The 13,823-nt window shown below is 53.8% G+C and overlaps 1 protein-coding gene across 1 annotated transcript; it reads left to right on the top strand.

Moving 5' to 3' along the window:
- Nucleotides 1-722: 722 nt before the first annotated feature.
- Nucleotides 723-13,282, top strand: LOC136057878 (aryl hydrocarbon receptor-like). The gene is made up of 10 exons (XM_065750922.1): nt 723-903; nt 5,279-5,385; nt 6,975-7,064; nt 7,640-7,763; nt 7,965-8,095; nt 8,930-9,132; nt 9,241-9,350; nt 9,672-9,813; nt 9,980-11,576; nt 12,330-13,282. Exons 1-10 carry the CDS (start codon nt 723-725, stop codon nt 12,477-12,479), a joined length of 2,835 nt encoding a protein of 944 aa, XP_065606994.1. The 3' UTR covers nt 12,480-13,282.
- Nucleotides 13,283-13,823: the final 541 nt, after the last annotated feature.

Raw genomic sequence — 13,823 nt, 5'->3', positions numbered from 1 at the left:
GCATCCACGGATTGTTTACGTGGCACCGTCTCATTTTCCACTCGGTGATTTCTTTGTGTGCCTTCTGCCGACGTCGGGGTGAAAGGAAAGATGGACTGCAGCTCAATCCTTGTACTTGGTTTCGTGTTTGAAGGTGCTTTGCTTTGTAGCTGCCTGATGGTTTGTTTGGGTGGGCCTGACCCACCCCCTGCGTTTTCCACGCACAACTGCAGCCTGGTTTGGGTTGGCAGGGACCCCAAAATCCACCCAGCCCCAACAGCCCGGGCTGCCTGAAGCCCCATCCAGCATGGCTTTGAGCACCTGCAGGGAGCACAGGGCGTCCACAGCTTCTCCGGGCAGCCTCGTAGTAAAGAGCCCACTCTACCGCCCGGTCCCGGAGCCCACCCCCTCCCCACGCGCGGCGTCCCCGTGTCCCTCCCTCCCGGCTGGAGGCGGGGCCGCTCCCGCGGGGGTCCCTCGGGGGCTGAGCCGCTCCGTCCCGCTCCTGCGGCTGCCGCCGGCTCGCACCGAGCCATGTACGCCGGGCGCAAGCGGAGGAAACCGGCGGCCCGGGCGTGAGTGCGGAGCGGGCGGTCCGGGGATGGGGAGCGGGTCAGGGGCAGGGATGGGAAGAGGGAGCGGGGCCGGGTTTGGGACTGGGAGCGGGATCGGGGATGGGAGTGGGAGCGGGATGCTCGGCGGCTGCTCCGCGGTAACGCGTGGCGGTGGCTGCGTCCCGCAGGATGCACGTCGCGGACAGCGGGCGCTCCAACCCGTCCAAGCGGCACCGGGAGAGGCTGAACCGGGAGCTGGAGCGGCTGGCCGAGCTGCTGCCCTTCCCCGAGGAGGTGGCGGCCGGCCTGGACAAGCTGTCCATCCTGAGGCTCAGCGCAGCTTTCCTCCGCGCCAAGAGCTTCTTCCGCGGTGAGTGCCCGGCGCGGATCGGTGCTCGGAGCGATGTGCGGAGGTGAAGTTGATTCCGTTTGCGGGCTGAACTGAAGTAGAGGGCCGAGGTTAGGGTTGGAAGGCACGGCTGAGAGGTGGCACGGTGCGAGCGGCTCTTCCCGTCGTAACGGAGCTGAGAAATGCTCGGTGTTCGGGCGGTGGGTAAATACCGCAGTGTGGTCGGAGTTCATTTGGGAACCTTTCGAAACGCACCGCACTGAAGACCTTTCCGCGTTCCTCTGCCTTAGTTAACAGCCCACGGGAGGAGCAGCCCTGCGTTTTCCCGACCAAACAGCAGCAGCAACTCCCTGTGACCTCAGAAACAATTTTTTTTTCTCCCAACTCCAAATCACCGAATGAATGGGAAGTCTTATTTATTCCCCCCCCCCCCTCCCCCCTTTCTCATTCTCGTTTGAGCGCTGCTCGTGGAATAAAAAATTCATGGCCTCAGAGAGCAGCCTCTTGCTTTGCAGCGCCGGGTCGATTTGTTTGTTTGACCGTATCGCCCGCACCCTCAGTGCCACTTTGCCCCACTAAGGGGCCGTGCTGGGTCAGCCCTCGCAGCACTCCGTGCATTGCCCACATCCCTCTGCACGGTGCACGGAGACTCGGACCCGTCGAGGTGATGCTGGGGGCTGTGGGAGCATCACTGCTCTCTCAGACTGCCACGGAGTAGCCCGTGGTGCAGTGCAGACTCGCTGCTCTCCTGAAGCATGAATCATTTAAAGGCTTAAAGAATTTATAGACTGAAAGGGTGCGTAGCGCTTCCTTAAAACAGTTTTGAAATGGCTGCTCTCGTTGTGAAGCATCGGGGCAGAAGTTGTGTGTGGGGTGTGTGGGGTTGTCCTCCCGTCTGGACTGATGGGGTCGGGACAATGTGATGGGGAAGGGAAGCAGGGGCTCCCCCAGCCCTGAGCAGCCACCCTGGGGTCTGACATCCTTGAAGCCTCAGCAAGGTGAGTAGCTCGTGTGCATTGTGAGGAACTGGAAAATCCCTGGTTCTGAGGTTCTCTCTTTCTTTCTTTGCCTCTGTAATTCCTTCTGGTTTGATTTCATCTTCCCAGCTGCCGAACTGAAGCTGTGGGACCAACTTCTCTGCCTTAACCCAGGTCACAGCGATCCGGGTGTGAGAGGGGAAACCCACATCCTTTTTGATACAAACAGTGCTTGTGGATCCAGCTGAAGCCCTTCTGCTGCCTGAAAAATAGATCAATCAAAGTCTGGATTTAAGCAGTTTATCGAACAGCAGCTCCGAGCAAACCCACTGTGATTTTAGAGTGATTTTAGAGTGTCTTCAGACCCTTTTGGTGTGAATGCAAAGTGATGCCACTCTAAGAAGCCACGTGAGATGAAGCTCAGCTTCTGCAGTGCTCCTTTTCCAAATGCACAGCTTATTCTCTCCTCCACTTCTGCTGTTCTGCTTTTTGCTGGTTTACTGATAGCAGGCAGCCTGTCCCACAGGTCAATCAATCGATGCACCAGCAGGTTTATGCCAGCTGCCATTTCTTCAGCCCCAATCTTAAATAATTCACTGCAAGCCTGGAATGCTGGCGTCTCCAGGCTGTTGTTTCTCCCAACCTATTTGAAAATCAATTACTTTTAATTTTATCTGAGTATCTTGACCTATGCATAGGTGGCACGTGGTGGGCTAAAGGGATTAAAAACCAGATGGGTTCTAGATCACAACCACCAGCAGAATCTTTGGGAGCTTCTATCATTTTGTTTCAGCTCCAGTCATCTCCTGGATGTGTGATAGATTCTTGGAAATGCAGAGGGAAAGCCATGCATCCCACATCCCATCCAGGTGGTACTGCACTGAACCAGGCACCCCTTGCCAGGGCCAGGAGGGCAGAACAGAGCTTCAGTGGGCTGCCACCATCACGTACCAGCCCCTGGCTTCACCTCGAGGACACCCAAGGGTTGGCACGTGATGCATCAGCTTAGCTTGGTGCCTGGCTCCCCTAATCCCTCCCCGTGGGCCCGGCACATGCTGCTGGCTAGCAGGGCTGGCATGTCCCCTGCCTCCCTCTCCCCCAGGTGTGGGCTGGCTGTGACCTGGCTTGGTGCTGAGCCTGCCCAGAGGTGCATTGGGCACACCTGGATCAGGCCCAGGCTCGGCTTGGGGCAGCACCTCTTGTAGGTCATGCAATGGGATGGTTCAGAAGGGGCCCCAAAGCACACCCAGCCTGGCCTTGAGCACCGCCAAGGATGGGGCCTCCACAGCATCCCTGGGCAGCAGTGGCAGCACTCTCAGTACAGAATTTCTTCCTTATATATCCGGTCCAAACCTGCCCTCTTTTAGTTTAAAACCACTACCCCTTGTCCTGTCCGTGTGCTGTTGTCAAGGATTGTCACTACTCTGGGATTTATCAATGTTACAAGGGTTAGGACTGCTGCGAAAAGAAGGGACAGCCTGACACGCCGTTGTCCTCTTTGTCCTTGTTTCAACCTCTGCGTGTGCTCTTCCTTTGAGACCCGTGTGCCTTCAGTGCTGCAACACGGACGTGTAGATGAGGCCTCCTTGCTTTTAGATGTGCAATTAGATCTTTTAGCAGGACATTCATTATTCACCACGCGTGGTCACAGAACTTGCTGTTTCTGCACCGTTCAGACAAGGGATAAATATTTAATCTATTTAATGAAATTTGTGCCGGTGGGGATCTGTGGCAGGTATCATAAGTAAAACTGTTGCATCCATTAAGAGTAAGCAAGGAGAAATTTGGGAAGTTTTTACCATCTGCTACAAAATGGGCTCCACACAGCACAGCACAGCACTGGGAACTGAGCCAGGGAGGAGATGGCTCTGCTGCCTGTGTTCAGCAAATCTCTGCTTGCTCCTCTTGCACGTGTGTGATGTTCTCTACTTCTAGAGTATTTCGAGCACTCTGCACTATGGGAGCTGCAGTGTTGAGCCCTACAGTGGGATGGGTGCAAGGAGCACAAAAACCCTCTCTCCTGAGATGTCCTCCTGAGATGTGCTGAAACTAACGTTTGGCCAGATGGGTTTGGTGGCTTTTTGCCTTGTTTAAATGATGCCAGCCAGGTGGATAGGTGTGACCTGTTGCTTCTCTTGAAGAGCCATGTGGTGGTTGAGTTTCTCTTCTACTTCTCCTTCACCAATCCCTGGGCTGGGTTTGGGACTGAATCTTCTTGGTTTTCCCCTTCTTAATCTGTGATCCATACAAAACCTTGTTTCCACTTGAAGGTTTTGCCTGCATGGAAGAAAGGGAAGGGGGCTGGGATATATCCTCTCAAAAATGTTAATACCAGCTTGCTGGTGCAGAGATTTCTCAGGTCTGCAAAGCCCCTGCAGGTTCAGGAGTTCACCAGTGAGATGTTCCTTCAGCCTCCCGTGAACCATTTGCCCAGGCTGGGCATGGAGGAGGTGCAGGAGGACCCCCCACCCTCCGTCCTGTGCCCATGGATTACTGCTTTCAGGGACCAGTCTGTTCTCCCCTTCCTCAGGAGGCTGATGTGCAGCGTCCTGGCCAAGAGCAGGCCGTCTCTGGGACTCTGAGGATGGACTGAGAGGTCAGGAAAACCCTCATGGGGAATGCAGGATGGTGGCTGGGATCAGCAGTGGGTGTTGATACAGAGGACAACGTACCATCTTCTGATTTGAACTGGTGTCTCCTCTGACCCCGTAGCTTAGGAGCAGCCCAGATACCAACAGTCTATATTCAGGCAGTAGCTGTGGTTCGAGACCATTACTTGCAAGTTTTCTTTCTGCTGGCAAATATGAAACCATTAAACCAGACCTCAGCAACCCCTCAGTCACTCTCTTATCACCCAGGTTTATTTTTCTCTTGCACCCCCAGTACAGCCATCTGGGAACTACCAGAGGAGGACAGAAGACCTTCAATAATTCATAGCCCCTGCGTTTGACTCACAGAGATGAGAAGAGCAAGCCACTCTCCTTACTGGAGATACTGGGAAGACTGCAATGCCTGCGGTGCCTGGCTTGCTCAGGCTGCCAAGGAGAGGTGGCATGGCACAGTGCCCAGGGCTTCCTTGCAAGGAGTGACAAGAGGCATTGGCCCCACGCTGGGACAAAGGACCTCTGTGTCCATCACTAAACGATGAGGGAACTTTCTTCCAGCTGATGAGCTCACTAAATGTGTAGACTTTTTTGCAGGATGGAGTGCAGGTGGTTAACACGGGATCTCATAGTTGTTCCACTGATGCTTACCTGTTTTAATGATCCCTGGCTTTGGCTTTGTTGAAGGTATGCAAATGAAAAGAAGAGGATAAAAGAGGAATTCTGAGGTTATGGAAAGGCAGGGGAAATGCCTTTATTCTGGCTGCTCGTGGCATTGCTGCAACACTGATGTCCCTTCACTCTGGTTTTCTGCAGTTGCTCTGAAGAATCACGGTGCTGAAGGAGCAGAGAGGGGCGGAGGCCATGGCAGCATCCCAGCTCTGGGCACAGCAGCAGTACCAGAGGGAGAGCTGCTCCTGAAGGTCAGTGGTCCCCTCTGGCCACTTCTCCCTGGCAGATGCCTTCAAGAGCTTTTTCCTTGGGTCCTCTTTCCAGCTCCTTCGGGATCTGCCCAAACAGCAGGCTGTTCTGCCTCTCTGGCAGCACGAGGTCCCGCGAGGACACGGTCCCCCTGTTCCTCTCCACCTGGTTCCCAGCCTGGCTGTCATCTGGCACCGATCCAGAAGCTCACTCAGCAGTAATTATAATTACTGTCCTGCCTGATTGCTGGAGAGCCACGATCTTGGTGTCTGGGGAGAGAAATGCTAAGGCCAAGCTGGTTAATCATGAAAACCCTGAGTGTTTTCTACTTTCAAAGCACAGAGCTGCACTCAGCAGGGCTGGCTGGGGATTGGTGCCCTGCTCATCAGGCTCCTCCTCGGGTTGGATGCTGCCTTTGTAGAGGCACCAAGCAGGGTGTGAACAGCTCCATGTTTAGGCCCATGGAAGGTATCTTCAGTTGGAGTTAAGCCCCCCAAAAGAAGCAAGGCTGAGGACTGGGTGCAGCATCCTCAGGTATGCAGCCACGCAGGTGGAAATTGCCTTCAGTCTTGCCTTCCTCCAGCAGCACTGAGGAAGGACGGGGTGCTGCCATGCCTCCAGGTCTGCTCAAAGGGTTAAAATGCGGTTGGCAGCACTAATAAACCTCTGCTGCAGATTCCCACACACTGAGGTCAACCCAGTAAATAGAGAGAGTATTTGTGCTTGGGATAAAGGGAAGGAGAGGGGGGAGAAACGCTGACCTGGACAATGAAGTGGGGCATTGGCAGCAACAATAGCCAGACTTGGCTGAGACAATGTGCTAGACTCTAATTGATCCTGATGTCTGTGGATGGCCAAGTGGGGGAAGTGGGATGGGTCTGGCTGCCCTGCCTGCAACCAGGTTTTGGATCCAGGAGGACCTGGCATCGTCAGCGACAGGTGGCTGGGGGCTGGTATCAGCTTTCTGGAAGCACTCTAGCTTCTGGGTGCTAAAACCACCCAGAATAGCAACTGCACGCCCAAACTGGAGAGTCACTTCTCTGTACCTGGTGATCTCCAGCACAAAGGATTCTGGCCTTGGTCCCTCCTCCTCCTGGCCCTGAAGCTGCTGTCCCAGAGAGAACAGCCAAATTACCACCTGAATGTGTTAAGCTGGTAGGAAAGAGCCCTTCCTGGGGAGGACAGAGACCCAGAGTGGCTCGGCCTGGGAATGTAGTGTTCCCTTGGATGTTGGTTTTGTGGTCCTGCAGCTCCAGGAGAGGACCGAAGTGTCGCTGAACTGTAGAATATGTATAAATGAATAAAAATATAAATTAACTTTGGCATTAACAACGCTGAAGTTCGGTCCTGCCGCCATCATGCAGCACTGCCAAGGGATCATTCTGTGTAGGCTGGGGGAGTGCCTTGCAGCAGGTTGTCCTCAAGCAACAGTTTGGTATAAGTCGCTCCTTTGCCAGAAGGAAGAGGCATTCTGAGCTCAGCCCGCAGTTCTTTGGTTTTCTCCTCAACCCAGGGTCATAACCGTGGCATATCCCAGGTTGGAAGGGACCCGTGAGGGTCCAAGTTGGACTCACTGACCTCCCTCTCCTAGGCACTCAATGGCTTCGTGCTGGTGGTGACGTCGGAAGGGCTGATATTCTACTCCTCACACACAATCCAGGACTACCTGGGATTTCATCAGGTTGGTGGGACACCCCTGGATTGCAGTGATGGTTTTGCAGGGAGGACTTTTCCTCGGCACCGGACAGTACCCCAGGTTCCCTGCAGGGAGAGAGCCCTGTGGGTTTGCAGGGCCTTGTGGGGCTTTGCATACAGGGAAGAAGGCAAGGAGAAGCCTGTGGCTGCCAGGGAGCTCTGCTACCATGACCCCAGACTATCCCTTCTTTCTGCAGGCTCAAAAGTCATCCCAGAGGGAGCAGGAGTGAGACCTACGATAGGTGAAGCCTTTTACCCTCCTTGTGAGTTCAGTAGCTTGGGAATTTGAGATGGGAAGTGCCCCTGCTGGGTAATGCCACGGTGGGATGCCTTCTCAGTTTGTCCTTGGAGACTCACTCACCAGGATGACCCGTAGTAAGGCTCCAATACATTTTTGGGGTTATCTGGGCATCCAAATAACATGGAAGGAACCAGGTCAAATGTTCTAGGAAATGGGGCTTTCCTTCAAGCCTGTAGCCACTACAGGATTGGTGTTGCTCACTGCAGCAGGGGCTGGGGCAGGACACGTAGCTCACTCAGTTGTTGTTTTTTTTTCTCTAGACAGATGTTATGCACCAGAGCATCTTCAAGCTGATCCACACTGAGGACCATCAGGAATTCAGGCGCAACCTCCACTGGGCCCTCAACCCACCCCACACTCCCAAGGGTGAGCCCTCTCCTGAAGGTAAGTGTTGGCACAGATGCTCTGCTCCCCACAGACGCTGGGGAAACGGCTCCCAGCTGCGTGGAGTTTACATCCTTGTGGCTACAGGTTCATCCCAAACACAAAGCATTGCTGCTGTTGACATGTTCCACAGAACGTATAGCCCACAGTGCTGCCCTTGCTGGGGACCACCATCCTTTAGCTGCTCCCTCTCTCCTACAGGGAGGAGGAGTCTCAGCTCTCCTGCTGTTGCCTACAAGCCTGATCAACTGCCCTTGGAAAACTCCTCCCTTCTGGAAAGGAGCTTCGTGTGCAGGTTTCGCTGCCTCCTGGATAATTCCTCTGGCTTCCTGGTGAGTGCAGGTCATGCTAAGGGACCCATGCCACTGATGGAGCATCAAAGCTGACACCGAAAAGGTTGAAACTCTCCTCAGCCTGCCTCAGTGAGGAGATTTTTCTGTTGTTTTTTTTTTTTTCTGTTTGTGTTTGGTCTGTACCTACCACCTGTCCTCTCAGTGGCACCGCATCTTCTTTTTCTCTGCTCAGATTTTCAAGTTTTTGTGTTAAATGCATGTCCTGAGAGCAAGTAGATGTTGTCATCCCTCCTCCTTGCTGATATAAACTACTGGGGTTCTTGTGTCATAATCACAGGCGTAATTACCCAGTTTCTCTCTCCCTCCCTCATGCCTCATCAGTTTGGAAGTCCGACATGAAGAAGGAGTCCTGCTTGTCCATCTCTTAGAGGCAATGCTTCTCGGGGTGGTTGAGGAGTAGCTCACTTAGAACAAAGAGCATGCTTTGACACGCTGATGCAACTGTAGCACATGCTTGGTCTTGCAGCTGCTGTACTGCTGGGCCCTGGAGCTTCAGTGGGAGCTGCTGCTGTGGGGAGACAGCAGAGCAATCCTTTAAAGCTTCCCCCTGCACACACCAGGGAACAAGGAGGCCACAAGGAACGATGCTCCAGGAGCTGTAATATTACCCTGGCCTGGCCTGTGTCAGACTCACGCAGGACATGTGTACTTCCTCTGTATGGAGGTTCACTGCTCCTGCTGGGCAGCCTCTTTCCCCTGGGGCTTGGTTATTAACTCTGCAGTGATGGCTTGCTTCCCATGCAGCACTCCTCCCTCTCTTTCCCCTCCACCCAGCTGTGTGTGTGTGACACTGTCCTCACCTTCTCTTTCTAGGCTTTAAACCTTCAAGGCAGGCTGAGATTCCTTCATGGGCAGAACAAAAGGTCTGAAGATGGGTCAGCACTGCCCCCGCAGCTGGCTCTTTTTGCCATCTCCACCCCCCTGCAGCCCCCATCCATCCTGGAGATCAGAACCAAGAACATGATCTTCAGGACAAAGCACAAGCTGGACTTCACTCCCTTGGCGTGTGATGCCAGGTAGGTGGCAGAGCTGATCTGTGGGGCAGTGCTGTATGCCAGGTTCGTGCTGTGCCTGCCCGATGTCCCACCCGGACCTGCCACCGAGCTGGGTGCACTCTCCTGCAGGGGGAAGATTGTTTTGGGCTACACTGAGGCAGAGCTGAGGATGTGCGGCACCGGTTACCAGTTCATCCACGCTGCAGACATGCTGTACTGTGCTGAGAACCACATCAGAAGTAAGAGTCCTTTTCCCTGCTCCCTTTGTGCCCTCCTCTGAGGACAAAGTTACAGGCAGCTCCTTTGGTAGTTGCGTTGAGCCGGGCAGCTCTTTGAGTCAGGCAGCTCTTTGTCCACAAGATGCTTTCTGTTATGCATTGCTGAGATGCTCTGGGGAGGTGTTGCTGGTCAGGGTGGTGTGTCCCGTGCACGTGGAACCAGCCAGGGTGTCTCTGGTTGTAACTCAACCTGCTTAGCCCTGCTAGAAACAGCAGCACTGCTTGAGGCAGTGCTCAGGTGGCATGCTGATGGGCACCAGCATCTGTGCTTCCTCCCGGCAGTGATGAAGACAGGGGAGAGCGGCCTGACGGTCTTCCGCCTGCTGACAAAGGACAAGAGCTGGAAGTGGGTGCAGGCCAATGCACGGCTCGTCTACAAGAACAGCAAGCCCGAGTACATCGTCGTCACGCAGAGAGCCCTCGTGTGAGTGCTGGTTTCTGTACAGAAATGCACCTGTGTGTGCATCCATCAGTGCACGTGGGCTGGTTCTAGCAAAGGGGACACAAGTTGCAATTCTGCATTGCAGAAGCAGCTTGCAGCAGGTGCTTGTACGCATACAAACTGCAGTCTCCTCTTCCTCCCCCTGCAGAGATGAAGAAGGAGGAGAGCACCTTCGGAAACGATCCATGCATCTTCCCTTCACCTTTGCTACAGGAGAAGCACTCTTATACCAAAGTGCTTTCCCTCTCCCAGGTTTCTGTGACGCTTTCCAGATCAAAGGGAAAACCAGCAAGTCCAAGATGACCTCACACAGCAACGGAGGATGCTCCTGGAAGGACAGCATTGCCCCTGGTTCTCTGCTGAGTGCTGTGATGCAGCAGGACAAGGCAGCATATGCCCCCCATCCAGCTCCTTCACCCAGCCACACCTTCAGCAGCAGCTGCTTGGACCACCTTGAGGACATGTCCTCGCTGGGTGCAGGAGAGGCCTGGAGCACGAGCCCTGCTCCAGTTTCCTCAAGGAAGGACAGCCTCAAAGAGGAGTGGGTGGATGTGCCGCACGAGGACCCTCTCCTGACCACCTTGAACTCACTGACAATCAACAGTGATGAGAGCTGCCCCAACAACGAGCTCTTCAGTGCACTGGAGAGCCTGGGGCTGAACGCTGAAGACCTGGAGCTCCTGCTGCTGGATGAGAAAATGGTGATGGTCAACATGGACCCTGATCACACTCCGTCCTTGAGCGACTTCCTCACCAACAACGAGATTCTCTCTTACATCCACACCATGCTGGGGAACAAGTACAGGGAAGGCCAACAAGCTTGTCCCCTGCCAGGCACAACCTGGAGCCCTGCTGCATGCCAGGCCCATGCAGGGGGTGAGGACCTGCAGTACCCAACCCAGCAAATGCAGCAGCCTAGCATGGTGCCAGGCCACGCTGCTGCTCTGCTATGGGATCATCCTCTCCATGATGCACTGGCACAGCTGTCTCCGCTGCCATCAAAGCCAACAGAGGCCGAGGAGGAGCTGTGTGCAGGCCTGCAGAGTAGACCAGCTGGGGAGGAGGGTCTGCTCCGCTTCCTCCAGCTCTCTCAGGTCACTCCATGGGCCACAGCTCCAAGTTCACACCTGGGAGCTCCGTACCCACTGGAGGCACAGCAGCTGGAGAGTGGCTTCCCAGCTGTGCATCCCACCCAAGAGGGCGTTCTCCAGACCTCTTCCATGCCCAGCCACAGCCGAGGGCATGGGGCAGCACCGAGGCAGCCAAAACACAAAGCTGGCCGGCGCTCGCTGATGAACGGGCTGTGTGGCCACCATCATCCCACTGCTCCATGCTTCCTTCCCACCAGCAGCAACAGCCCATGGCAGGACTACGTCTCCCCTCTCCTGACATCCTCAGCTCAGCCTGATTTTTATGGCATCAGCCAAGACTTGATCTCCCAGCATCAGGGTTACTTGGGTCCTGGGCCTGCCGTGCCAGCAGTAGACTCTAACCTGAATGGACTATGCAGCATGGGCACTGTAGGCAGTGAGAGGTCCCAGGAGGAGATGATTCCATACTCTGGGCTTTTCCCATCCTCCTCATATCAGCTTATTCCTGAGACGCATCCAAGCTCTATTCCCTCCATGTACCCTTTCCTGAGCTCATCTGCAGAGCACTTTGGAAGCACTGACGGTGTGCTGGAGGCTCCTACAAACTCCTATGGAGTGTACACCTCCAGGCTGAGCCAGGAAAGCAGCCACGAGGTAAAGCTTTCTCTTTGCTCTTGAGCTCACTATTTTCTGCGCTGGGATTTCCTGGAGTTCTTAGCACAAGGCAGGCAGTAGACAGGAATCACCTTGCTTTGCCAGTGTGTGCTCTGAAAGAAGGGCTCCAGGAGCTTTTCTCTGCACCAGGCATTGAAGAATGGAAGATCAGAATGTGGATTTTTCCCTTTAGACCTTGTCTGTCTGTGGGTCTGGTTTCCATGTGCTTTGTTTAGTTGCCCTTTCTATATAGGCATATTCCAGCCATGCAGCGTTAGCTTTGATGGTCCACGGGAGATGAAGATCTGCTGTCCCGTTTTACAAGTACAGAGAGAGTTGTCTAAGTGCTTCTCAAGCTCCATCAGGCTTGGTGCCATGACCACTGCCCTGTTTCAAATGCAGATCAGGAGCCTTTCATTTATGGATATGGTTAATGAGTGAACTGTAGGGCTGCAATACACGGTCAGCTCTGCAAAGGTTGATTATGAAGTCAGTGGGTGAAAACTGGAGTCCACTGGGGAGTTTGGATGTGCTTGCACTGCTTTCAACCTCTTGTCAATGAATTGAAGGGACAATGAGAGATGAGCTGGGTGTGGAACATGTAGTGGGATTGCTGCTGAGCCCCTGCACCTCCAGGGGAAGCAATGAAGGAGCAGACCTTCCCCACCCAGCACCTTTCTCTGGGTACCCAGCCCACCAGTGTCAGTAAAATCCTACAAAATGCTTCAGCACTCTCTTTCCTCTCTCTTCTAGCCTCACAGCAGCTGTGTTTTGCCTGGCTCTCACATGGGACTCCCTACAGATGTGCCCCTGAGCAGCCCTGCCTCCTCCTGCAAGCTGCATCCCCATGCAGAAGTGCTGCCGGATCACCCCCACGCTTTCAGAGGTGACTTCTATCTTTAGGAGAGCAAGATCAGACTGGGCCAACTGGGATTATTCACTGCAGAAGGAGCTGCCCTCCAGCTGCAGACAACAGACCTTCCCCCTGCCATGTGTGTCCCATCTTTGCTCTTGGTGATTTGGCTTGGCTGGTTTTTGTGTTTTATCAACTTCACACCGTCCTGCCCTGGCAGAGGCTGCACATGCCGGTCCTCTGGCTTGGGGAAGGAAGTGAAGGCCATGGCATGGCAGTTTTCTCCAGGGCACGGTGAGGAAGGTGTAGCACTGTCCTTATTTTGCATCATCTGAGAGCTGTGTCACTTTGTTCAGTTGGAGGACCTCCAGTTTTGGAGCACCTTGATCCCTTGCAGTCTCCCATCCAGCCCACAGCCTCCTTGCTCTCATTTCCCCTAGAGTGTCTGCTCATGTTGTCTATGTAGCTTAATGAGAGTCAAATTTGAATTGTTCTACCTTTCTGTGACTGCTGCTGTTTGTAAGTGGCATTCAGAGACTCTATTAGCTCTAGAAAGAGAAAAGTTTGCTCTCCAACAGCAACCAGGTAGCTGCATTGGAAGATGTGGTGTTCCTGTGGCAAATGCTGCACCATGCCAAGAAATCAGGGAGCAAGCTCCCCTCTACAGCAGCCTTTACAGTTCTGCCATGAACTCAGTGCATTTCCAGAGCAGTTTGCTGGGCTCCTGGAAATCCACGCTGCTCCTGTGGCTCTCACTTGGCCACCACGGTTCAGTTCTCCTTGACTGTTCCTGTGCTTGACAGCATGGGACATGTGGATGGCAAAGCTGGTGTCCTCCAGCTTCACTAAAGCTTTGCAGGAGTTGTGTGTAGAAAAAAAGATGGGTGTTAAGCTTCCTGCTGGGCATCTGCAGCCACACTGTATGGACATGGCCTGTTTTATGAAGAAATCTGAACCCTGACTCGTGTTCCTGTGTTGCACTGGTCCTTCCCCATAGCTGGATTTCCACGTGTCTCAGGCACTGCTGTTTGTTAGTGTCCAGATGAGCAGTCCTGTACTGAACACCCTGGGCCACAGTTTTGCTGCACTGTGTGACATACCCAGGCTGGATGACCACCAGTCTTTCTTCAGGCTGGCTGGGTCTGACCCTCTCCACCTGCTCTTTGTCAAGTGCTGGGAGCAGGCTGGCAGATAAACCATAACTTGTATCTGTGCCTAAAAAGATCACAGGTAAATAGTGGAGCTGACTAAGGAGATTTTTGATTTAGTGTACAAAAAAAAAAAGCCCACAAATGTTTTCAGTAAGATAAATAAAATAGTGTAACGATTCTTAAGTTTACCTATGGAATAGTAATATTTTTTCCCACGGAGAAGAAGTGCAGCCTATACGTATG

The sequence above is a fragment of the Cyrtonyx montezumae genome, unplaced genomic scaffold (genome assembly GCF_038088225.1).
Source record: "Cyrtonyx montezumae isolate F1298 unplaced genomic scaffold, pur_monq_1.0 scaffold_7, whole genome shotgun sequence".
Lineage (NCBI taxonomy): Eukaryota > Metazoa > Chordata > Aves > Galliformes > Odontophoridae > Cyrtonyx > Cyrtonyx montezumae.
This window is presented reverse-complemented; position numbering and strand designations above follow the sequence as displayed.

Coding starts and splice junctions, on each gene's coding strand:
- LOC136057878 (XM_065750922.1), top strand. CDS start 723: ATGCACGTCGCGGACAGCGGGCGCTCCAACCCGTCCAAGCGGCACCGG. Junction 904..5,278: donor CGCCAAGAGCTTCTTCCGCG/GTGAGTGCCCGG, acceptor GGTTTTCTGCAG/TTGCTCTGAAGAATCACGGT. Junction 9,351..9,671: donor TGCTGAGAACCACATCAGAA/GTAAGAGTCCTT, acceptor TCCTCCCGGCAG/TGATGAAGACAGGGGAGAGC.